Source organism: Stereum hirsutum (genome assembly GCF_000264905.1).
Source record: "Stereum hirsutum FP-91666 SS1 unplaced genomic scaffold STEHIscaffold_4, whole genome shotgun sequence".
NCBI classification, from domain to species: Eukaryota; Fungi; Basidiomycota; class Agaricomycetes; order Russulales; family Stereaceae; genus Stereum; species Stereum hirsutum.
In genome coordinates, this window is record NW_006763134.1 from 2,367,145 (window position 1) to 2,389,311 (window position 22,167).

General features: G+C 51.8%; 6 protein-coding genes across 6 annotated transcripts; 4 read left to right on the top strand and 2 right to left on the bottom strand.

The window, feature by feature from the left end:
* Positions 1 to 862: 862 nt before the first annotated feature.
* On the top strand, positions 863 to 6,877 carry STEHIDRAFT_155012 (uncharacterized protein; the record flags this gene model as incomplete). Its single annotated transcript, XM_007302119.1, has 5 exons — positions 863 to 890; positions 973 to 1,089; positions 1,162 to 3,986; positions 4,042 to 4,682; positions 6,616 to 6,877. 5 exons carry the CDS (start codon positions 863 to 865, stop codon positions 6,875 to 6,877), a joined length of 3,873 nt encoding a protein of 1,290 aa, XP_007302181.1.
* Positions 6,878 to 7,599: 722 nt separating this feature from the next.
* Positions 7,600 to 8,211, bottom strand: STEHIDRAFT_119995 (uncharacterized protein). Its single transcript, XM_007302120.1, has one exon. The coding sequence runs from the start codon at positions 7,970 to 7,972 to the stop codon at positions 7,661 to 7,663; it is 312 nt and encodes a 103-aa protein (XP_007302182.1). The 5' UTR covers positions 7,973 to 8,211; the 3' UTR covers positions 7,600 to 7,660.
* A 1,259-nt stretch (positions 8,212 to 9,470) lies between these two features.
* STEHIDRAFT_109548 (uncharacterized protein) lies at positions 9,471 to 10,024 on the top strand (the record flags this gene model as incomplete). The annotated part of the gene is made up of 3 exons (XM_007302121.1): positions 9,471 to 9,524; positions 9,660 to 9,816; positions 9,846 to 10,024. 3 exons carry the CDS (start codon positions 9,471 to 9,473, stop codon positions 10,022 to 10,024), a joined length of 390 nt encoding a protein of 129 aa, XP_007302183.1.
* A 245-nt stretch (positions 10,025 to 10,269) lies between these two features.
* STEHIDRAFT_109549 (uncharacterized protein) lies at positions 10,270 to 13,125 on the top strand (the record flags this gene model as incomplete). The annotated part of the gene is made up of 9 exons (XM_007302122.1): positions 10,270 to 10,527; positions 10,600 to 10,650; positions 10,720 to 10,915; positions 10,974 to 11,171; positions 11,237 to 11,308; positions 11,367 to 11,450; positions 11,507 to 11,540; positions 12,442 to 13,063; positions 13,096 to 13,125. 9 exons carry the CDS (start codon positions 10,270 to 10,272, stop codon positions 13,123 to 13,125), a joined length of 1,545 nt encoding a protein of 514 aa, XP_007302184.1.
* Positions 13,126 to 13,765: 640 nt separating this feature from the next.
* On the top strand, positions 13,766 to 14,143 carry STEHIDRAFT_19776 (ankyrin; the record flags this gene model as incomplete). Its single annotated transcript, XM_007301399.1, has 1 exon — positions 13,766 to 14,143. A coding segment is annotated over one exon (378 nt), but the record flags the coding sequence as incomplete, so codon positions are not given.
* Positions 14,144 to 17,384: 3,241 nt separating this feature from the next.
* On the bottom strand, positions 17,385 to 21,563 carry STEHIDRAFT_167165 (uncharacterized protein; the record flags this gene model as incomplete). The annotated part of the gene is made up of 4 exons (XM_007302123.1): positions 17,385 to 18,781; positions 18,882 to 20,038; positions 20,297 to 21,283; positions 21,500 to 21,563. 4 exons carry the CDS (start codon positions 21,561 to 21,563, stop codon positions 18,116 to 18,118), a joined length of 2,874 nt encoding a protein of 957 aa, XP_007302185.1. The 3' UTR covers positions 17,385 to 18,115.
* Between the last annotated feature and the right edge of the window lie 604 nt (positions 21,564 to 22,167).

Genomic DNA, 22,167 nt, shown 5'->3' on the forward strand with positions numbered 1-22,167 from the left:
TCATCCTAACTCAACTTGCGCTGTCATCGTACTTGCCACATCATAGCATACTTAGAAGTATTATGCCATCCCACATGTCCCCAACTGTATCTACGTTATTCGCTTAATATACTTCTTGCACGGACATGGTACACGATCCTGTAGACATCCGGTCCTGTTAGATGATCCAGATTTATTTGTGATGTATTTTCTTGATTTTTTTGGGTGGATTATGGCTGGTCATGTAGTGATGCGTCTATCTCCTGCTGCTCTCAAGGTGGGCAAAGGTTTCACAAACGATTCAGGGTGTGGCAATGAGACCGCCCCTAAGTGCCTTGTTGCGCGCGCAACGAACCGGAGCATATCGGGCCGGATGTGCGCTCTTGCGAGTCGCACTCTCGAGTCAGTGTGTCCTTTCTGGTGTCTTTTCCTCCAAAATCCGCCTCTCACGGCTCACAAAACGACGCCCTATCAATGCACTCGCATGAACAGGTGCGCCCTCTGGGGCTGACCTTCCCTCAAAGCGAGTCAACGCTCGTTCTGCTCCAACATTACCGTCACCACGGGGTACCAGCGCAGTGTCATTAGGACTTGCCAGGACACTCCTATGAGAGTTGCCCGAAGGGCGACCTCGAGAACAGGTTGAATACGCAATTTCGACACAAGTTTTGGGAAGGGTTGGGCGCCTATTGGCGGGTTTTGTGTGGAGAAATATCTTGAAGGGGACTGGCAAGTTCGTGTGAAAGATGCATCTGGATTTGGATCCAATGCAACGCCCAGTTACCAACGCGGAAGCCACGTCAACATCTTTCGATTCCTTCACCGACCTTACTCGTCTTGCTCCCAGCCAGCCAACAACATATTGCCTGTACAGATTTTTCACATGCAGGAGGATTCCGACAGACCATATGGTGCGTAGGACTGATATGGCCACGATTTTCTTGAGTTGGTACATCTAAATAACTTCTCATGGTCGAGTCGCTTCTCTTGTAGGTGCCATGGAAAATGAATCGAAGGGACCGTTCGAGGAAGTCATCGAGACCTCTCAAGCCCTAAGTGCTCCCGTCTCTGACTCCGACTCTGACTCTGACTCGTTAGATTCGATGCAAGGTTAGTGTGGATCCAGAATTTTTTTTTTCTTTCATAATAATCGTCGTTTGTCGCGCTCGTTCTTCAACGTAGATTCCGTCCGTTCAAGACAAAAACCGACTACTGTCGACGTGGTCCCTCTCATCGCGGACATTCCAGGGAGCAAGCTCCCTGATTCTTGTCGTTATTTATCTCACGAACTTCAGGGGTGTATAGAATATCTTCGGGAACAAGCAAATCCTACCACGATCCACGAGAATGGAGCAGGTCTGTCCACGGCCATTGAAGCTGCGAGATCTCAACAGCGACTTGCCGTAGACGAAGAGACCTCTTTGCAGTGCTCATTTGAGCTGGCCAATACCCTTACGCGACGATTCGAGCGGGTCGGCCAATCGAGCGACCTCTACGAGGCCATTGCGCTCTATAAATCATGCTTGTCCAGTACATCCGACGCTCAGAGGAGCTCCCTATCGTCATTTGCTCACAACTACTCGTACGCCCTCCGTCTATGTTTCGAGCTCACGAGTGAGCTATCATGTCTAGAGGAGGCAGTCGCTTTGAGCCGTGGCACTTGGGGGACCACTGTACCTCTGGGCCTGAATGGTACAAACGCAGAAGCAGTGATCAATTTAGCAGAATGTCTACTCCTCCGGTATCGATACCTATGTTCTGTTCCTGACTTCGAGGAAAGTGTTTCTCTGATACGCAATATCCTCTCTCAATGCCCCGAGGGCCATGCACAACGCCCCATCGCCCTCCGATGCATAGCAGAACTTTATATTCTCGCCTACGTGTCAGGTACTGACATCGAGCCAATCATCGGTCATACACCCAGTCTCGCAGAGGCGATCCAATGTCTGGAAGATGCACGGCGATTGATAGCAGCCGACGACGACGAACTGTCACGAATTCTATTCTTGCTCGCCCACGTTTCGTATCTTTGTGTGGCATCAGGCTCGACGAGTCCATCGCCCCCTGACGTCGTCACGCCTATACGCTATGCCCATCAAGCGCTCACGCTCGCCTCTTCCAACCCATCCTTTCGAACGCGAATACTGGCTCATATATACCTCCCGCCGCTGATTACATTCGCTTTTCGTGGCTGCAAAACTAGTTCCCATCGTCATCGTCAGACGAGGATTGAAATAGCCAGGGTGGCAAACGAGATATGTCCCGACAAACACGTGCTGAAACCTGTTGCACTGATGGAACTCGTGCTTGCGCTGGATCAGGATGCATGGAGAGAAGGGACCGTGGAGTCTATAGAAGAGTCCATTGCTATCTGCGAGAGCCTCTTGAAGTTCTGTCCTTCCCCGTTGGTGCCAGACTCAAACCTTGATAGTATCACACTCGCCTTTGAGGCTGGACGAACACCAATTGCGCTGCCTATAATGCCGCGGTTCTGCGACTCGGTATTGAATATAGAAGCTGATTCAGAGGAATCCGTTCGGTCTATCTCCGCTGAATGCATTCCGCTCGACATCGGAACACTTCGCTTCGTTGCTCTGTCTACGCTCTCTCTCCTTTATAGCCAGCGTCACCATCCTGACTATGGGACCTCTCAGTGGACCCATATCCTCACATCCCTTACCATAGGCATAGCTGCCTATCATTCCTTACCCTTGCCCTTGATGGATTCCGACATTACCAACTCATCAATTGTCATATACATGTCTAAGCTCACCGACAACATACTTTCAAAGATGTATGTAAACTTTCAGGCCGGTCTAGTCTATTTTGCTACACAAGCGGACATGCGTAGAGCAGACTTGCTGGGTCACTGGCGGAACCTGACGACGTGGAACTACACCAAAGAACAGCGCTGGATTGTCAGCGGCGCGATCGCCGAAGTCTCTCTGCACAAACTCAAACACGAGCGGAACATGGAAGGGCTCGAGCAGTACATCCAGTTGCTGGAGATCTGGGTCTCCCTCCTCGCACATACAAACGGAGAATCGGAAATCCTCATCCAGGTCGCTCGGGCACGTGCGTTTCGGTACGAGCTCTTGTCCGAGGCCCCGGACAAGAAGGATCTGGAGAAGTGCGAGGATATTATTGAGGGCTTGGTGGCAAATACGGCGTATCCGGTGGTGAACAGAATCAGAGCGGCGACGTTTTGGGCGCCGATAGCGGCGAGCGTCGGGTGGGTCGAGTTGGCATCCAAGGCTTTCGACGATGCGTTGTCGCTACAAAGCAAGCTGACGTTCGTTATGGACCTGAAGGTCAGGATGGTCACGCTGAAACATTCGTATGGATTGCCCTGCGACGCGGCTTGCTTCGAGCTCATGGCGAGAGGGGACCTTCATCGTGCTATCGAACGTCTGGAGCAGGGCCGGGGTGTTTTGTGGTCACAGGCGCATTCAATTCGCATGCCTTTCCACGCGCTCAAAGACCGAGAATTAGCAAAACGGTTCAAGGAAATAGCAGAGCAGTGGAGGACGGGCACGGACTTCGCTATCGATCGAGAGTCGACTCGAAGGAGGGAGAAACTGACTGAGGAGTGGGACGAAGTTTTGGAACGCATAAGGGAGAATGACCCAGAGATGGAGGCGTATTTGCCCGGTGGGAGGACTTGGCAGGAGCTGAAGGGAGTGGTACGGGAGGGGTGCGTGGTGGTCATGCTGGTGGGCGACGAGAAGACGAAACGGTGTTTTGCGATCATGATGCGACCTGCTGCCGAAGGGGGCGACACGTATATTGATCTTCCTACTAGCGTCAACCTGCCCAAGCTGAGAAGACTGACTCAGGTACTTGGTAAGGCCAATAGGACGGCGAGAGATGCGGATATGGGCGATGCATTGGAGGCTGCTCATGAGAGGTTTTCGAGGAGGCTCTACGAGCCGTCGACGCATGACGGCGTTCTCTCAGAGCTGTGGACATCAGTCGTTCGCCCTATATTCACTCATCTAGCATTAAAGGTGAGCATAGTCATAGCAAAATATTTTAAATCCTAATTCTGCCTACATTCCACAGAGAGATCCAGAAGGCGTCCGTCCTCGATTGTGGTGGTGTCCTACAGGGCCATTCGCATTCCTGCCCATTCATGCCGCTGGAATTTATACATCAACCCGTACCGAATGCTGCATGGACTATGTAGTTTCATCCTACGTCCCTACCCTAACGACTCTCCTCATCGCGCGTCGCGAAATGAAAACAATCGATAATCCCAAAGCGTTGATCGTCGCAGCGCAAAACGCACCCAACCAGAAACCTCTGCCCATGGTCAAACTCGAAGCCGAACTCGTCCAATCTCTCCTGCCTCCCAATTCTCTCGTAACCATCAACGACGCTTCCGAATCAAATCCCAACGTCGGCGGCGGAGAAAAAGAAGTCCATCTCCAGGCGGTCCTTTCAAATATCTCAGAAGCCTCCATCCTCCATCTTGCATGCCACGGCTCCCAACACGACGTTTTCCCTGACAACAGCAGCTTTCTGCTCAGAGACGGAGAACTGACGCTCTCGCAGCTGTTGCAGCTCGAGCTTCCGTTGGCGCAGTTCGCGTTCCTGAGTGCGTGCGATTCGGCGGCGGGAGACGAGTCGAGGCCGGATGAGAGCATTCATTTGGCGGCGGCGATGTTGGCGGTGGGCTTCAAGAGCATTATTGGGACTATGTGGTACGTGTTCATAACTTTATTCTCAAGGCTCCGTACGAATACCCATGGCTCGTGATCCAACTTTAATTTTTCTTTTGTAAGGACTATGGACGATAAGGACGGACCTGTAGTTGCTAAAGGCGTTTATTCGAGGATTTTCAAGAATGGTAGGCTCGACTTCGATGCCATCCCTTTTGCGCTTGACGCGACGATACGTGAGCTTCGGGGTTCAAAGGTGTGGGCCTCTCGTTGGGCCACATACGTACACATGGGTGTTTGACGCACTGCCAATGTTTGTGCTTACCGCTTATTCGTACTCCAGCTCTGTGTAAATTTGACTCAAGGCAAATGTACTTACATCCGGGAAGATTTTTGAATGAAAGGGAAATCTGGTTATGCCAATCTTTCTCGCATGGGTTCATTCAGATTCGGAGTCGAAATTTGACACTTGAACCTCCCCTTTGCTTCGCCGGAAGTCAGCGCTGCAGTCCCTCGGCCGATCCTCCCATTCAGGATTCGAGTGTTGCGCATCCTGCATCCAAGCGTTCGTGACCTACAGCATGCCCAAAGGAAGGCTCAGATGGTACGCAGAGCACGCTATTCGTCGAAGATTCGTCAATGACTCGACGCCAAATTTGAGGATACGGAGATTTCACCCCGTCTAATATGGATTCGAACGCTGATCAGACGATGATACAGACACTCTATTGCCAGAAAGAATACAGAGTCTGAGTCGGATGCGAAGGTTAGGAACGACGGTCCGACGAGATGGGATGGGATGACGTTCGACGAAGATTCAGAGCAGGAAAGCAAGGACCTCGAGGACTCAGAGATGTGCATCCCGAGCACCATGACGAAGATGATTAGATGCAACGGAACCGGATGCAGAGCTGAAAACCGAGAACGTTGCGACCAGCAAATGAAACGACGAGCGACACCGACTCACTGCTGAGTTCAGGAAAAGGGACATGACGACCGTCGACCTTCAAAGCCTCATATGTGCTCCCTTCCTTCCTACGCATTCCCATCCAATCTTCGTCTCCGCCACGTCCGAAGCATGCATTTCGAAAGAATCTCTAGTGGCAATCAGCACAAACGAAGGCCCAAATAGAGCGCACGAGATAGAGTTTCCCCGGAGCACATGGAGAGTCCAGAGATCGAAACATCAATATCGCGGACGAAGAAGGTTCGCCTCTTGATATTCTGATTTTCCGTGGTGGTGGGCGGTGCGAATTAGGTGGCAATTGGGGAGGACCGGATGGGGTGGGCATTGGGGACCTTAACGGGACTGTGTTCTCGAGGACGATGACGCGGCTCGGTGCGTCCTCTCATGGATATAAGCACGACCACTAGCAGAGCATCTGACATAGAGCAAAGACCATGAGTAGTAGCGATCGCAAGCAGAGATGGACGGACAGATGTGAGGATTGAGGGGAAGGCGGTCACGTGCCGAGGACATGGTCCGAAAGGGGAAACGGGCGTGGGACAATGCACCTTCTCCCAGCGCCGCTCTCCTTTCGCTCTCCTTTCTTCCCCTCTCCTTTGCCTCCCGCCACATAACTCTGAGCGGTGCTATCTGCAGTGCCCTTGGTAATTTGGGAGATACTTTTTGTTCATCAGTAAGAGGATAAGGCCGACATCGGATTGATTTAGGTTTGAACTCGAGTTCGTTCCCGTTTTTTGTGCATTGTCGACACTCTCCTTCACCGCCAACGGTGGTCGTGCGCAGACCTACGCCAGCTGCACTCTATAAACAAGATGCGTGCGCATTTTTTTGCTGGTATTGTGACCGCCCTCATTTTTACACGCCCTCTATGCCCTCTCTTTTTCTCATGTGTTTTATTTCTTTTTCTCTCCTCTCCTCTTGTTCCCCTCTCATTTTCCTGTCCCGTTGTTCCCCCTCTACGCGACTCTGACACGCAACCAACCCATTTTCCCCACACTCGAACCACAGCACATCTAACCTATCTTCACCATCGCCCACATCCACGGAACGTCACAAGATTTCAGACGTCGGTCAGAGAGCGATATGTCTCCGCTCGTGGAGAGCCCGAGGGGGCGTATGGATTATACGTTCGCCAACAATTCTCTACCGTCTCAAGCTCCTCTCCGAACGCTTCGCCGCCACAGCCCGCGACCTCGAGCTTGCACACGCAGCTCTACCACCCGACGACGACAAAGACGGGCTCGGAGGATCTGAGGCCGTCAAAGTCTAACAGAGATCAGGGAGCAGGTCGGATGCCTGGAAAGGACTGGGAAGGAGCTGGCCAATGCGTGTCTCAATCGACTGGGCCGGGGACTGGTCAGTGGCGCGAATGCAAATGTCACAGACAAGGTGATGAGGGGGAGAATGTGGGTGCCGGTGTGCTGCTTTGTGTGTTCGGGGCTGCGCAGTGGGCCCGACAAGTTTCGAGTGTTTGATATTGTTGTATGATCTTTTTCTTCTTTCGGTCCGATGCACTTAATATATTGATGTTTTTTTGGCTCACGTTGTGGAGGAGCATACGAGCGTACTCGTGTACTCCCCCGTATGAGAAGGAAAAGGAGTTGAAGTAGCGACTTGCGAACGTACTTACGCTCGTTCAGTCGGACTTTCAATTCCCGGTCAAACCCAGTTTGCAGCATCGCGATGTTTTATTCGTTTTTCTTCTCGTTTTTCCTTGGACTACTGAGCTGTCCCACTTGAGCACTTCTAGGGAATCCCAGGTATCGCCTCGAGCACTCGGAGCAATTGTTTTCAAGTAGTGGCGATCACGGCACGCTAAATCGACATCACTAGTGGACGAAGGGCCGGAGCCATCCGCCCGGGACTAGGAACGGAACGCGCGGCCTCGGGTTCAGCCACACTTCGCCTCTCCTTCCACTTTGTTCGATTTATTGCTAGCACTTCCCCTTCCCCGTTTGCCTCGAAACTTTGTACAGCACTTCACCCATATCTAACCTTCACTAGCAAATTATTTTCGAGTACGAGTCTCATCTGGTTCTCTCTAGGCGACCCTTCAACTCTGGGCCTCACCATTAGTGCGCTTTTTCACCCTTTTATTTGTTTTTCCTGCTTCTTTTAATTTCCACCACCAATCCCTATCGCATCGACGGTTTATTGACCTGAAAGGAGTATCTTCCGGTTCGTAACCTTGCGCCGCAGCATGTGGACAGGTCTTGGCGATTGGATTGGGCACCCAAGTCTGCCACTCTGTGTGAGGGCCACAGAGGACCTCCACATCGCTCGCGTTCGTCAATAGCTGCAGGTTTCGATCTTGGAGTACTCTTGGATGGTAAATAACACTGTTGACATCTTCAACTTCGAACATGGAACGCTCTCTTTTATTTTTCTTCGATTTTACGATACTCTATTCCACTTGGCCTCTCCTTCATTTCCCGGACATTCTAATTATGTATCTAGATCTAGGATCGCATTTTCCACTGTTCACTAGCGTTCCGATGCACTTGTAGCTTGCCCGACGGCGCATGAGCACGCGCGGCTGATCGGGGAGCAAGCTGCTCTTGTCACTTATACCGGTGTCCTGCCACCTCTCGAATGCAGGTCCCCCCTCACCCCGTGAACTCGAACGTCTCTGTCTGCGTGTCTGTCCGTCAACCGTCTGTCTCCCCCACTCGTCAACTCTATCGTCTGCCTCTCGCTCTCATCATCCTCCACTCTCTTTATTCTGACTCCACTCGCCTCGCCTCAATACCCCCATTTTCTCCAATTTCTGCTGCTTGCTTCCCTCGTCTCGTTTCTCCACCACGTTCCGGCTTATCCTCGGAGAACTCGAACTCTCTCAAAACCCTACAAGTTTCCGCATTTACTAATCCGGTGCGTACATTGCTACTCTAATTTTCCTCCCTTTTCCACTCGCTTGATCGGCCTCTCTTCTACCTCTGTAGACCGAGCGACCACGTCCCGATCCCCTCCTCCTCCAATCAGTTTCGTACCTCCACAACGTCTCGCTCCCGAACAGAGTTTTTGTGTAAGTCGACTGGCATTCGTGCAAAAGAGGCATCCGGATCTGGATCCAGCATCGGTCAAGCGTGCATCTTTCGATTTCTTTACGATTCTCATTCGTCTTGCTTCCAGCCAGCCCATAACATATTGCCTTTACGCATCTTCACATGGAGAAGAATTCGAATAGGCCGCATGGTACGTAGGACTCATATCGTTACGCTTTTCCTGCATACTTATTGGTACATCTAAATGACTTCTCATGGTCTCCCTTCTGTGGTAAGTGCCGCAAAAAGCGAATGAAGGCCCCGTTCGATGAAGCTATCAAATATGACACCTCTCAAGCCCTAAGTACTCCGGTCTCTGAGTCGTTGGATTTGATACAAGGTCAGTGTGGATCCAGGCAGACTTTGCCTCTCTTCGTCATAACCATCATCTGTCGCGCGAATCGTGCTTCAGCTAACGTAGACTCCGCCCGCTCTAGCTCAAAGCTGAGTACTGTCCATGTGGTCCCTCTCATAGCGGGCATTGCAGGGAACTCGCTCCCTGATTCCTGTCGATATTCACCTCACGAACTTCGGGGGCTTATACGATATCTCCTTGAACAAACTAGTTCTACCACGATGCATGACAATGATGCAGGTCTGTCCACGACCATTGAGGCTGTGAGATCTGAACAGCGGCTTGTCGTAGACCAAGAGTTCTCCTTACAATGATCCTTCGAGCTCATGCGGCGATTCGAGCGAGTTGGCCAATTGAGGGACCTTAACTATTGGTACGCCTTCCGTCTATGTTTCGAGCTCACGAGTGAGCTGTCATGTCCAGAGGAGGCCATCAGTTCGATACGACCCACTTCGCAGATCACTATGCCTCCGGACGTGAAAAATATGAGCCCAGAATCAGCGATAGTTCAAACGAAGGTTTGTTCCTGCGGTATCGATACCTGTGTTATCGTCCTGACTTCGAGGAAAGTGTTTCTTTGACTTCTGCTCGTGGTCGAACTCGATGCTGAACTCGTCCAACTCTTATACATCAACGGCACTTTAAATTCTGAGTCAAGTCCCTACGTCGGCGGCAGCGGTCGTGGAGTAAAAGACGACCACGTCCAAGCCGTTCTCTCCAACATCTCAGGAGCCTCCATCCTCCATCTCGTATGCCACGGCTCCGCACAGGATATCTTCCCCGAGAGTAGCAGCTTTCTCCTCCGAGATGGTGAGCTGACGCTCTCGCAGTTATTGCAGCTCGAGCTTCCGTTGACGCAGTTCCCGTTCTTGAGTGCGTTCAATTCGGCGACGGGGGACGAGTCGAGGTTGGATGGAAGAATGTATATGGCGGCGGCGATGTTGACGGTGGGATTCAAGAGCGTCACTGGGACAATGTGGCGGTGATTCCGTTCTATTTTCGGCCTACGCCAGCCTGAGACTGCCGTCCAAATACTTATAAATGGCTTATCCGCACCAATCCTAGTGCTATGAGGGTGTATGTATGCGGTCCTCATGTATTCTATACTTACTCTGCTGCCGTGCATGGCCCTTGAGGCCGACACGTGTATATATGGCTACCGCCAAGTTGAGCGCCAACGCACACCTTCCTCCTCGACAGCCATCTCTTCTCATCGAACAGCTCGAATTTCATCCTCGCAAATTTCTCAACAGTTCTTACTCGATGGCGAATACTCCAGATTTCTCCGATATCTGGAATGAGGCTGTGGACAAGCACAAGTCGGAGACGAAGTCCGACTCGCTGCCCCTTGACTCTTTGGGCACTACCAATAGCGTCGAGGCTATCCTGACAGCGATCGCAGGGAATCGGAAGGATTTTGAGGACAGTCGGGCGAAGGGAAAGAGTCTGCGAGATGTATTGAAGCCTGTCGTGAAGGTCGTGCAGCTGATGGCGGAGGTGGCAGGAGAAGGGGCGAACTTGGTGCGTGCGCGCTATTAATGACCGCTTACGAGCGTCAACCTCTTCCTTCCTGACTGCCTATGTTGGAATTAGGCTTTCTCACCGGGAAAGACGATATTCGTTGCCATTGGGGTACTGCTTAAGGTATCTTTTTCGTATACAACATTGCGCTCAATGCTGACTGAATATTCTCCAATCATTTATCTATTGTAGGCCTCCGACGGGGTCAGCAAATGCTACGACTCGGTGATCGACATCTTCGAGAGCCTCGAAAGCTTTCTCGGCCGCTTGACCACGTATCTCGAGCACGATATATCGTGTCTGATGAAGGAGGTAATCGTCAAGATTCTCGCACACCTTTTATCGATCTTGGGAGTGGCGACTAGGCTCATAAGAGAACGCCGTGCGGGTAAGTGAAACATGGTATCTGGTAAAAATGTACAACAATGACGGGCGACTTTCGGCAGTTACATACTTAAAAACTCTGATCGGGAAGAACAGCGAGGTTCAAGTCGCGATGGAGAAATTGGACAAGCTAACTGCGCAGGAAGGTCGAGCGGTTGCAACTGCTACGCTTTCGTCGGCGAGTGAGATTCGAGCGGTCGCAACTGCTACGCTTTCGGCGGCGAGTGAGATACTCTCGCAGCTGGAGACTAGGATGAAATGTTTGTTTTCTTGTTGTGCGATTGTCTTAGATCTGTGACTAACCACACCGGCCGGTACTTTCCAGCCGATCAACAGGACGCGAACGCTATCAAGACGATGCTGATGAAGATCGCTCAGGAAGCTGAAGCGATATCTGGTATGATTAAATTCACGCTCCCTTTTCTGTCATTGATTCTGGATCACATGTGTCATAGGTAGCTCTCAAGAGGGTCGAATCATGCTCGAAGAAATTCGGGAGCATATCATGAAAAATTCAAAGAAGGTCTTACCATATCTTGGTAAGTACACTCTATCTACTAAGAGCATCATTCCATGGTACCTATTCTCTTTGTAGCCAATCATCATCGGTTTGAGGTCCATAAATGGCTGTCAGCTCCTTCCTCAGTGTCAAATTACGAGGACAACAAAAGCCTGCGAGAGGCCGGGACCGGATCGTGGTTCATCCAATCTGCGGACTACAACCAGTGGAAAAGCAAGAGTAACTCCCTATTATGGGTTTCAGGCGGCCGTAAGTAGTTCAATGGTTCAACGAAGAGCATATGCTGATCGTTATCATCGGTAGCTGGGTCCGGAAAGAGCGTGTTGTCGTGCGTATACCTAACCTAGGTGACTGACATGAATACTGACACCACTGCATCCTAGTTCCACCATCATAAGCGACATCGAGTTTAACTCTGTAGTCGACTCGTCTCTTTCGCTTGCCTACTTCTACTTCGACTTCAGGGACTCGGAAAAACAGCACTGTCTAGGGCTTATCTCGTCGCTCATTGATCAGCTTGCTTCTCGTTGCTCGGACATGCCTACCGCTCTGGAGCAGCTCTATGCTGTTCATCGGAATGGGATGGAGCGACCGACGCTGCACAAACTAGTCACAGCTTTGAAGGAGATGATAATGAGCATCACCTGCAGGGTTTACATCGTCATTGACGCTCTTGATGAATGCTCACAGCGGAAGAATCTCATGGCTCTCATTGAGCAAATGACAAAGTGGAATCTTGGCAATCTGCATATGCTGCTCACGAGCCGGAAGGAAGAGGATTTGAATCATTCTCTGCTGCCGCTGTCAGTAGAGGTCAATCTCGAAAGCTCCCTCGTTGATAGAGACATTGCATTTCATGTTCGCACTGTCTTGCAGAATGACCGAGCCTTCTCGAAGTGGCAGCCACCGCAGAAGCTCGAAATAGAAACCAGTTTGACAAAAGGAGCCCGTGGAATGTATGTGTTCATCTCTGATTCTATGCCTAATTGGATGCTTATAAATTCATGCAGGTTCCGATGGGTATTTTGCCAGTTGGATAGCATTCGAGGATGTCCTAATGCAAGAACATTGACAAAATGCCTAGACACTCTGCCAAAGACACTGTATGAGACGTATGACAGGATTCTTAAGCACATCGACGACCAACATTTCGAGTATGTTCATGCCACACTGCAGTGGCTTGCATTCTCTATGCGCCCGGTCAAACTGGAGGAGGTTGTGGAAGTGCTGGCCATGGATTTCGACAATGTCCCTTTACAATTTGTACCGGGGTATCGCTTCCCTGAACCACGAGAGATTCTTACTATTTGCTCCAGTTTGGTCACACTTTCCGGAACTGGTGTCTTAGAACTCTCACATTTCTCCGTTAAGGAGTATCTTGACACGAATATGACCGAATGTAGTATCCAACGCTATTCATTCAATGCCCAGATTGCCCACGAATTCATAGCCCGCACCTGTATTGCATATCTGATGCAGTTCACACAATCTGTGGATGACATTGGGCCCTTCCCCCTGGCTCGTTATGCAGCAGAGCATTGGATGAACCATGTTGGATCTGCTCATACCGATGCCCTAGCCGAGCTTGCTTTCAATCTTCTCCAGGCTCACAGCGTGGCTTTTGTTAATTTGGTCAGAATTTGTGATGTGGATCACCCTTACAGTCCACCGAAACTATCACGGCCACATCATGATATTCCTACTCCACTCTACTACGCAGCAGGGGCAGGTTTTGTCAGAGTATCCCAGAAATTGCTAGAGCACGGTGCTGAGGTGAATGCGCAGGGCGGCTACTACGGGAATGCGCTCCAGGTGGCGTCGCTTGGCGGTCACATCGCTGTCGTGGAGCTGCTGCTCGAGAAGGGGGCCGACGTGAATGCGCAGGGCGGCATATACAAGAATGCGCTCCAGGCGGCGTCACGTGGCGGTCACATCGCTGTCATGGAGCTGCTGCTCAAGAAGGGGGCCAACGTGAATGCGCAGGGCGGCGGATACAGGAATGCGCTCCAGGCGGCGTCATTTGGCGGTCACAAAGCTGTCATGGAGCTGCTACTCGAGAAGGGGGCCGACGTGAATGCGCAGGGCGGCTTCTACGGAAATGCGCTCCAGGCGACATCGGCTGCAGGTCACAAAGCTGTCGTGGAGCTGCTGCTCGAGAAGGGGGCCGACGTGAATGCGCAGAGCGGCGTATACAGGAATGCGCTCCAGGCGGTGTCGTACAGCGGTCACATCGCTGTTGTGGAGCTGCTGCTCAAGAAGGGGGCCGATGTGAATGCGCAGGGCGGCGAATACGGGAATGCGCTCCAGGCGGCGTCGGAAGGCGGTCACATTGCTGTCGTGGAGCTGCTGCTCAAGAAGGGGGCCGACGTGAATGCCCAGGGTGGCCGGTACAGGAATGCGCTCCAGGCGGCGTCATTTTGCGGTCACATCGCTGTCGTGGAGCTTCTGCTCAAGAAGGGGGCCGACGTGAATGTGCAGGGTGGCCTATACGGAAATCTGCTTCAGGCGGCATCGCTTTTTGGTCACAAAGCTGTGGTGGAGCTGCTACTGGAGAAGGGGGCCGACGTGAATGCGCAGGGCGGTGGATACGGAAATGCGCTCCGGGTGGCGTCGGAATGCGGTCACATCACTGTCGTGGAGCTGCTGCTCGAGAAGGGGGCCGATGTGAATGCCCAGGGCGGCGAATACGGGAATGCGCTCCAGGCAGCATCACGTTACGGTCATAAAGCCGTCATGGAGCGGCTGCTGAAGCACATGGAAATCCAGGACAATCTCTCAAAGGTAAGCTTGGGATATATCTGTGGTTTATCCTCATCTTTCTTGTGTCATGTCCTGACGAAATTAAATTTGGTTTCAGAATGTATTGACCCAAGGTCCAACTCCACCTGCGAGTAAGATTGATGTAAACACGAGTTCAGACTGTGCATCCTCGGACAGTGCATCCGAGTCTAGCTTCTCCAGTGATGACAATGATGGCTACTTCTCTGCTCAAAGTAGTTTATAATTTATTCATGCACATCCTTCCCCCTTCTCGACTTCTTGATTCCGATTCTGGGATTGCACGAATCAATTGTGACATGAGCTTAGGACACGAAGGTGTTCGCTTCTCGTTGGGCTGCATGCTTATGTCCGTATGAGTGCTTGCCAGTGACGCACAGATCTCAGGATTTACTACTTAGTCCCTAGTTGTAGTATCACTCGAGTCTCCGGTCGATAAAGTTGACTCGAGATAAATGTACCGGAGTACAGTGGCTGAGAGGGTGTTGATTGTCGTGTATATTGAATTCTATATTTCCTGCACTCACAATCTAACTCACGATCATAGAGTGAGATTAAGATATTAGTTCATCTGACTGAGATCCCTAACCTTCCATCGAAAACCAAGCAACATACTTGCGCTCCGAAGTATCCCATTAAATCATCAACAGTAGTACTGTCAAAACAAGAAACATGTCGTTGAGGTTTCAGCAACGGAAAACGTGAGCTATGAGGGGCGGAAACCGATGATAAGTAAGTATACGGTGCCGCTGATACTCCGAACTAGAGATTTATTTACAACTTACTTATACCAAATTGGCCATGCGGGTGCCGAAGGCGATACTTGACGAACACATTCAAGCGGGCGTCGATTAGTACTTTCACAGAAACACATAAGAGGGGCTCGAGAGGGACGCACGTACTTATTATCGACGTGTAGAAGTAAGTAGCTTGATCGACGTGCTCTGCTCTGCTCTTCTCGCTCGCGCCGTGCTTCGTTCTTGGAGAATCCCCAACCCACCTTCCTCCAAGGACCAAGAATCGAAAATCTTCTTCCCCGTTCCACCCTCTCTCGAAACTTGCAGATCAGGCAGTCCAGTTCGCGCAGGATACACTCCGAATGTTTTGATACATAGTCGTAAGTACTATAGCCAGTCGAGTGTCCGTGGAAAGCGGTGATACTTGGGTAATTTAAATATGTCTGCGTCCTTGAGCTAGATGCACCAGAGAATTTCCACCAAGGAGCTTCAGAACTTCACTCGCAAGTCGATGTCCGGGTCGCCAAATGATCCAGATGAGAAAGCATTAAAACGACGAACATTTCCAGGGTGGGACAGAGCAAGGCGCAGAGCTGCACGAGTACTAGGATCAAGGACGACGACATGTGTTGAGTCCAGGTGCTGAAGACACTAAGTAGCATGCAAGTCGCGCACCAAGTCTATAGGATGGAGATCGTGGTGTGGTTGTATATGCCAGCGGCACGGCGTAGTCCATGAATATCGCCAGAAACTTTCCTGTCAATGATGGCCACGCGAGTCTCGAAAGACGAGATGCGTCCCCGGCGACCTACTACTTCAAGTTACGAAAGCAGCGGTTTTACTTGTGACGATGTGGCGTCGGATATGTCAGTCATAAGTCCAGTGAGCTGGGCGAAAGGCAGTCTGTAGAAGGTTGCAATCAATAATCGCTGGACCAGAACAGGGGGAAACATTGCTGTCGTGGTTTGGTCATACTCGTAAAGTCAACCAGAGTCGACGCCGCCATTCGAGAAAGATTCGGTGTTTAACAGGGCCTATCCATCCATAGTATGAGCCCGCCCTGATCACAGAGTCCTCAGGTCTGTCTGAGGCCCGAGCTTTCAGTCCCAATTGGCGCTCAAATAAAGCACGGAGGGACAATGACGAAGAGACGAAAAGGCAGTCACAGCGATGAAGACTTCTTCTTCGTGCGAGACCAAGTCGGTGTTATAGTCCCTCGGCCGATACCACCCATCCAGTATTTCAGTACCAGTATACAGTATTCGAGATCCCAGGGAGAGTACGCAAAGCCCCCGTTGGAGCATTCGATGAAGTTGGAAAGATTGAGGATTCGGAGATTTCGACCGTGTAATAGGCAGAGCTGAGCGGCAAACGCTGATCAGACGACAATATATACAGTCTACTGCCAGAAAAAATACGTACTCAGAACAGGACGCGAAGGTTAGGAACGACGGTCCGATAGGTCGAGGTAGGTGGGATGTGATGACGTACGACGAAGAGCGCAGAGGAAAACAAGGAGTTCCAGGACTGAGGGATGCGCGAGCGAACGTGACTGGTAAAAGTTAGATAAATGCCACAGAGGTGGATGCAGAACTGAAAGCTGAGAACGCAGAGCAAATGAACACGACGAGGGATAGCGACTCATGAGCGCAGGAATAGGGCCTGACGACCGTCGACCTTCAGAGCCTCAAGGCCTCATATGCGCCCACCGAGTCTGATTCCTATTCCCATCCCATCTTCATCTCCGCCACGCCCGACGCACACAGATTTCTAAAGAGCAATCAGCACAAACGACCGCCCAGATAGAGATAGATAGAGGGGACGAGATAGAGTTGGTGGGGAGCAGATCGATACAAGATCGATATCGAGGTCGAGCGAAACCGAAGGAGGTGCGCCTGTTGCTATTCCTGATCTTCCGTGGTGGTCACTGGTGGGCGGTGCGGATTAGGTGGTAATTGAGGAAGACCGGATGTGTGGGCGTTGGGGACCTTATCGGCAATGTGTTCTCGAGGACGATGTCGGTGGGTGGCGGGAGAGGGAGATCGGATGACGTGGCCCGGTGCATCCTCTCATGCCCATGCTCATATGGCCACCGATACAGTATCCTACATAGAGCAATGGCTGGCAATAGTAGCCTTTGTAGGTGCACGTACCAGAGCAGACTTCCACCTGAGACGGCGATCGAGCATATGTTGAACAATGGGTCGGACCCGGATCGAGCACATAATTCATAGGCCGTGAACTTTGAACTCAGTACATCTGTACATCTGTGCCTCTTCTTACGACACAGCGGTCCAAACAAACAAAGCCCAATCCAATTCAAAACATCGGATGAGTACGACACATGCAGGCATGACACATAACTTAGCTAGTAAAACAGCATACGACATACAACATGATTCAGGACTCGGATAGCATATACACAGCGAATCGATTGGTTTCACATAACACTGGATAGTTCAGATTGTCCGAGATAGAGATGGAGAGGGACTCATACGAGAAGACGCGACACGACGAAACACAACACCACTTAACACACAACACCCGTTAACGCACAACAAAGGATCCTAATCATACAAGTACACCCACATCCACATCCACATCCACATCCACATCCACATCCACATCCACCGGAGATAGAAATGAGCGGAGATCTGGATAGAAATAACAGAGATAGCAGAGAGAGGGAGAAAAAAGAAATACAACATGTATAGTTGCATATTGAGTATATTCCGCGTGTTCAGACAGATGAGATAGAGAGGATAGCAGTGCACTGTGCGTTTGTGTATCCGGCGAGAGAGAGAAAAAAAAGATAGAATGAAAGGAAGGAAGAACGTTTCCGGACGTGTACGACGTGGGGAAAGAAATTTGAAAGCATGGGAGAGCAAAAAGAAAAAGCAAGAGGCATAAGACGCATCGTGTACGCGAAGGAAAATGAAAAGGAAGAGGAAAGGAAGACGCATACGATAGATAGACCGACAGAGAAGAAAAAAAGGACATCCCATCCCGCCACCTTCACCGAAGGGCGGGGGTGGGTGTATAGTTAGAAGTTAGAAGTACAACAAGCGGTCCTTGTTCCAGTTTAAATATCCAGAACGAAAAAAAAGAAGAAAGAAAAGAGAAAAGAGAAAATCTCGCCACCATTCCCGCCTTTACCACCATTGGAAACTCACACCCCCCACCCCGCATCCAGTTGATACGCACCATGGCCATAAGGCCCATCCACCTCGCCCTCAGATCCCTGCATGCTTACATACCCATTCCCCCACACATCCGGCACGGCCTGCCCCTCTCCTTGCAGCCCATATCCGTACCCATACCCATACTGACCCTGACTCTGCGAACACGCCTCTGCACCCCACCCGCCCTGACTCGCATACCCGTTCGTAGCCGCACTCGAAGGTGCAGTGAAAGGCGGATACGGAAATGGCTCAGGCGACGACTCCTCCGGCGACGAAGCGGAATAATATAAATCGGGCGTCATCGACGGGCGGGCGTTTGCGTACTGGGCGGCGTCGGCTGTGGCGTTTGCGAGTGCGAAAGCTGCGTCGGTAGTATTGCCAAAGGCGGAAGAGCTAGAGGATGCGTCGGGGGAGAAGAAGGCCGCGTTCGCGGTCGCGTAGGTCGAAGTGCCGTATGTTCCTTGTCCTTGTCCTTGTCCTTGTTGCGTCGTGGCGGGAGCAGGGCTAGACGCTTGTCCAGCCCAACCCGTCAAAGTCGAATACGTCGACAACGGTGGCCTGGATGTGGTGATGTTATCCTGGACCTGGACGTAGGGTGTGGCGGTGACGGTGGCGTATGGTTGATTCGTGGTGTAAGAGTTATGCTGTGGAATCTAGAGGATATACGGCAATGCGAATAGATCGTCAGCGTCCATCCAAACAAAAGAAAATATAGTCTGGAAGAGGAAGAGGAATTGGAGATAGTTCGCATACCTCGTTCCACGTATAACCCTGCGCATACATCTGGCTCTGACCGACCTGACCAGCCTGTATCTGCATCTGCATCTGCCCATTCTCATATACCGGCACCTGAGCCTGAATCGAATCGACAGATCCTCGTCGCATGTACATGGCCGTCAGTGGCACTTGAGGCTGCTCTTGTGGGACTTGTGCTTGGGACTGTTCGTCTTGTACTTGTGCTTCGGCTTCGGCTTTGGCTTGTGCGTTCGAGTTCGAATTCGCCGACGGCTGATGCCCTTCCTCGAAAGCGACAGAAGGCGATCGCTCCCTCTTCACCTCCCTGCTTTCCCTTTCTCCCCCGTTCACTCCATCTACTCCATCCACCTCAACGACTCCTCCATCCCTCTCAACCTCCCACTCCCAGATCGCCCTCTCCAACTCCCCACCTTTCAATCCTCGATGGATAAAAGAGGCGATCTGTTCGCAGCGTTCGTCGCGACGGGTGTGCGAGGCTGCGGTCGAGGCTGCAGTTGGGGGGTTGGAGTGTTGGTTTGATTTAGTGTGGGGATGGGGATGGGGATGGGTGGGGGGTTTCGTAGTTAATGCCGGGGGAAGACTTGTGGTAGAGTGGGCGTGGGCGTGGTCGTCGTTGGCGGCGGGGTTCTCAGGAGCGGGAGACGATGTTTCTATCTCAATCGAGGGCTCGACATTGGCGGTGGCGGTGGCGACATCGTCCTTCCGTGCTCTCGTCCTCGCCCGTGCACTCTCGTCTTCGTCCTCCCCATTCTCCGCATCTGCGTCATCCGCATGATGTGCGTCTGAATATGCTTCGATCTCTTCACCCCTCTTACGTTTCTTGCCCTTCCCTTTCGCGCCCTTCCCTTGCGCGCCCTTAGCCTTCCCACCTTTACCCTTCTTCTTCTTTGGCATCGCACTACTACTCCCGCCCTCATCCACACCAACGCCCCCCCAATCCCATTCCCCCTGCTGCCCATTCTCTCCCCCATTCCCTTCGGCGTGCATACTATTCAAAGACATCGACATGGACAAAGCAGAGGCCGCAGCGGCTTTATTATCACCAGGCGAAAACCTCCAATGCGGATATCGCGCCCGATGCGCCTCCAGCGCGTCTGCGGCTTTGGCGTCCCAGATCGCGCGTTCGTGAGGGGGGAGTTTCTTCCATACGTGGCCTGTTGGACGAAGGACGAGGAGAAAAAGATAGCGTGAGTTTCGATCTGGGACTCGGTCGAGGAAGAGGATAAACGAATCGCGAAACGACAGTTTGGGATGTAAAGTGGAAGAAGCGCAAAGCCAGTGCCACCACCCCCCTCACGGTCCCCAAAACGCCAACAACGCCACAAAGACTACCATAAGAAACGCCACCAAGAAACACCACCACAAAACCACCCAAAAAAACGCCGCCTAAAAACATGAAAAAAAAAACTCACCGCATATCTTACTCAACGAACTATGTCTCCCCTCGATCCTCCCCGGAATCGCACGGGACTTGATGAACGAACTCCGGAAAATGATGAACGCGTTCGGCGGACGGGGGATGTAGCCGTCGTCGCGGGGGGGTTTTTTCGTGCGGGGGCGGGGGCGGGATTGGGGTTGGGGTTGCGTGGATGTGGATGTGGATGTGGATGTGGATGTGGTTTGAGTTTGAGTTTCGGTTGATTGGGATGGAGGAGGGTTTGGGTTGGAGGGTGAGGAAGAGGAAGAGGGTGGAGGGGGAGCAGGGGAAAGCCGGGCGACTACAGCCTGAGCAGAAGATAGAGCGGGAGAGTTGGACGTAGGTACCGCGGTATGTTGACCCTGCGGAACAGCGAACGCGAAAGAAGGCGATGCATGAGAATGATCGGGCGACACGGGCGACATCATCGGTGAAGGGCTCGCGTAAAACTCGGAGAATGAAGAGGTTGCGCCGGGTGTGGATGGCGAGAGCGTGAGCATCGATGAAGATGCGGGGAAAGAGTACGCGTGGTTGTGGTTGTGGCTGGATGGAGAGGGCGAATAGTTATTGTTGGATGTGATGACCTCGAATTGGCCATACGCGTATCCGTGTCCATATCCATAACCGTGACTCGACGCGTCGCGAGAGGGTGTCGCGATAGTCAGAGGCGCGTTATGTTGTTGTTGTTGGTTGTAGTTTGTGTTATTATTATTGTTACTGATGTAACTGCCGTCGTTGACATGTTGTGTCTCGTTATCGATAGTGTTGATGAAGGTGTACTCCATCTGCCCCCTCGGTCTCTCCACGAGCGGAGGCATATCGCTCTCCGACCCGTCGACGTCTAATCCCTTGACCGATGTGGAGTTGAATCCGGATATGAATGCGGATGTGGATGGGGGAGGAGGTAGGTTGGAGAAGTTGAAGAAGATGGAGGGAGGACAGTGAGAGATGGGCGGCCGATCGACGAGCGGAGGCATTTCTTCTGTGGTTCGAGCGTGGGAAAATGGGTTCGGTTGGTGTCAGCGTCCGTGTTGGGCACAATAGACCACGAACAATGGCATGAAGGAGAACAAGAAGACGAGAGAGGAACAAGGACGAAGATAAAAAGAAGAAAAGAGACGGGAGAAAAGGACTGGGCAAAGACGGCGTGATAAAAACGAGGGCGGATGTATAGCCACACCGGCAACAAAACACGCACCGTGGTCATAGCCTGCGTGGATCTGCGCACGCGCATTGTTGGCGGTGAGGGAGAGTGCGAGCATGTCGACAATGCAAAAAACCTCGAACGCGATCTCTCGTTCGAACCCAAATCGATCTGATCTCGGCCTTATCTTTCTACTACTAAACAAAAAGTATTTACCAAATTACCAAGGACACCGCCTATAGCACCGCACAGAGCTACGGGGCGGGGGGACAAAGGAGAGGGGAAGGAAAGGAGGAGGGAAGGAAGGAGGGCGAAAGGAGAGCGGTTTAGAAGGGGCAGGCGCTGGGACGCCCTCACGGAGGTGCATTGTGCCAGGAATGGAAGGTCCCTCGCCTGTCTGTGAATCCCTTCCCCTTTCGGACGACCGGCGACTTCCCTCGGCACACCGCCTTCTCCTCATCCTCACATTCGTCCATCCTCTGCTATGCGTGCAATTTGCTGCTGCTGCCAGTCTCTGCTCTATGTCTGATACTGTAACGTCGGCCGTGCTGAGCATATGCATAAGAGGATGCAACGAGCCACGTCATCCGATCTCTTTCTCCCGCCACCCACCGACATCGTCCTCGAGAACACACTCAGTCCAGATAAGGCCCCCTTCGCCCACCCATCCGGTTCTCCTCAATTGCCGTCTAATTTGCACTGCCCACCACCACGGAAGATCA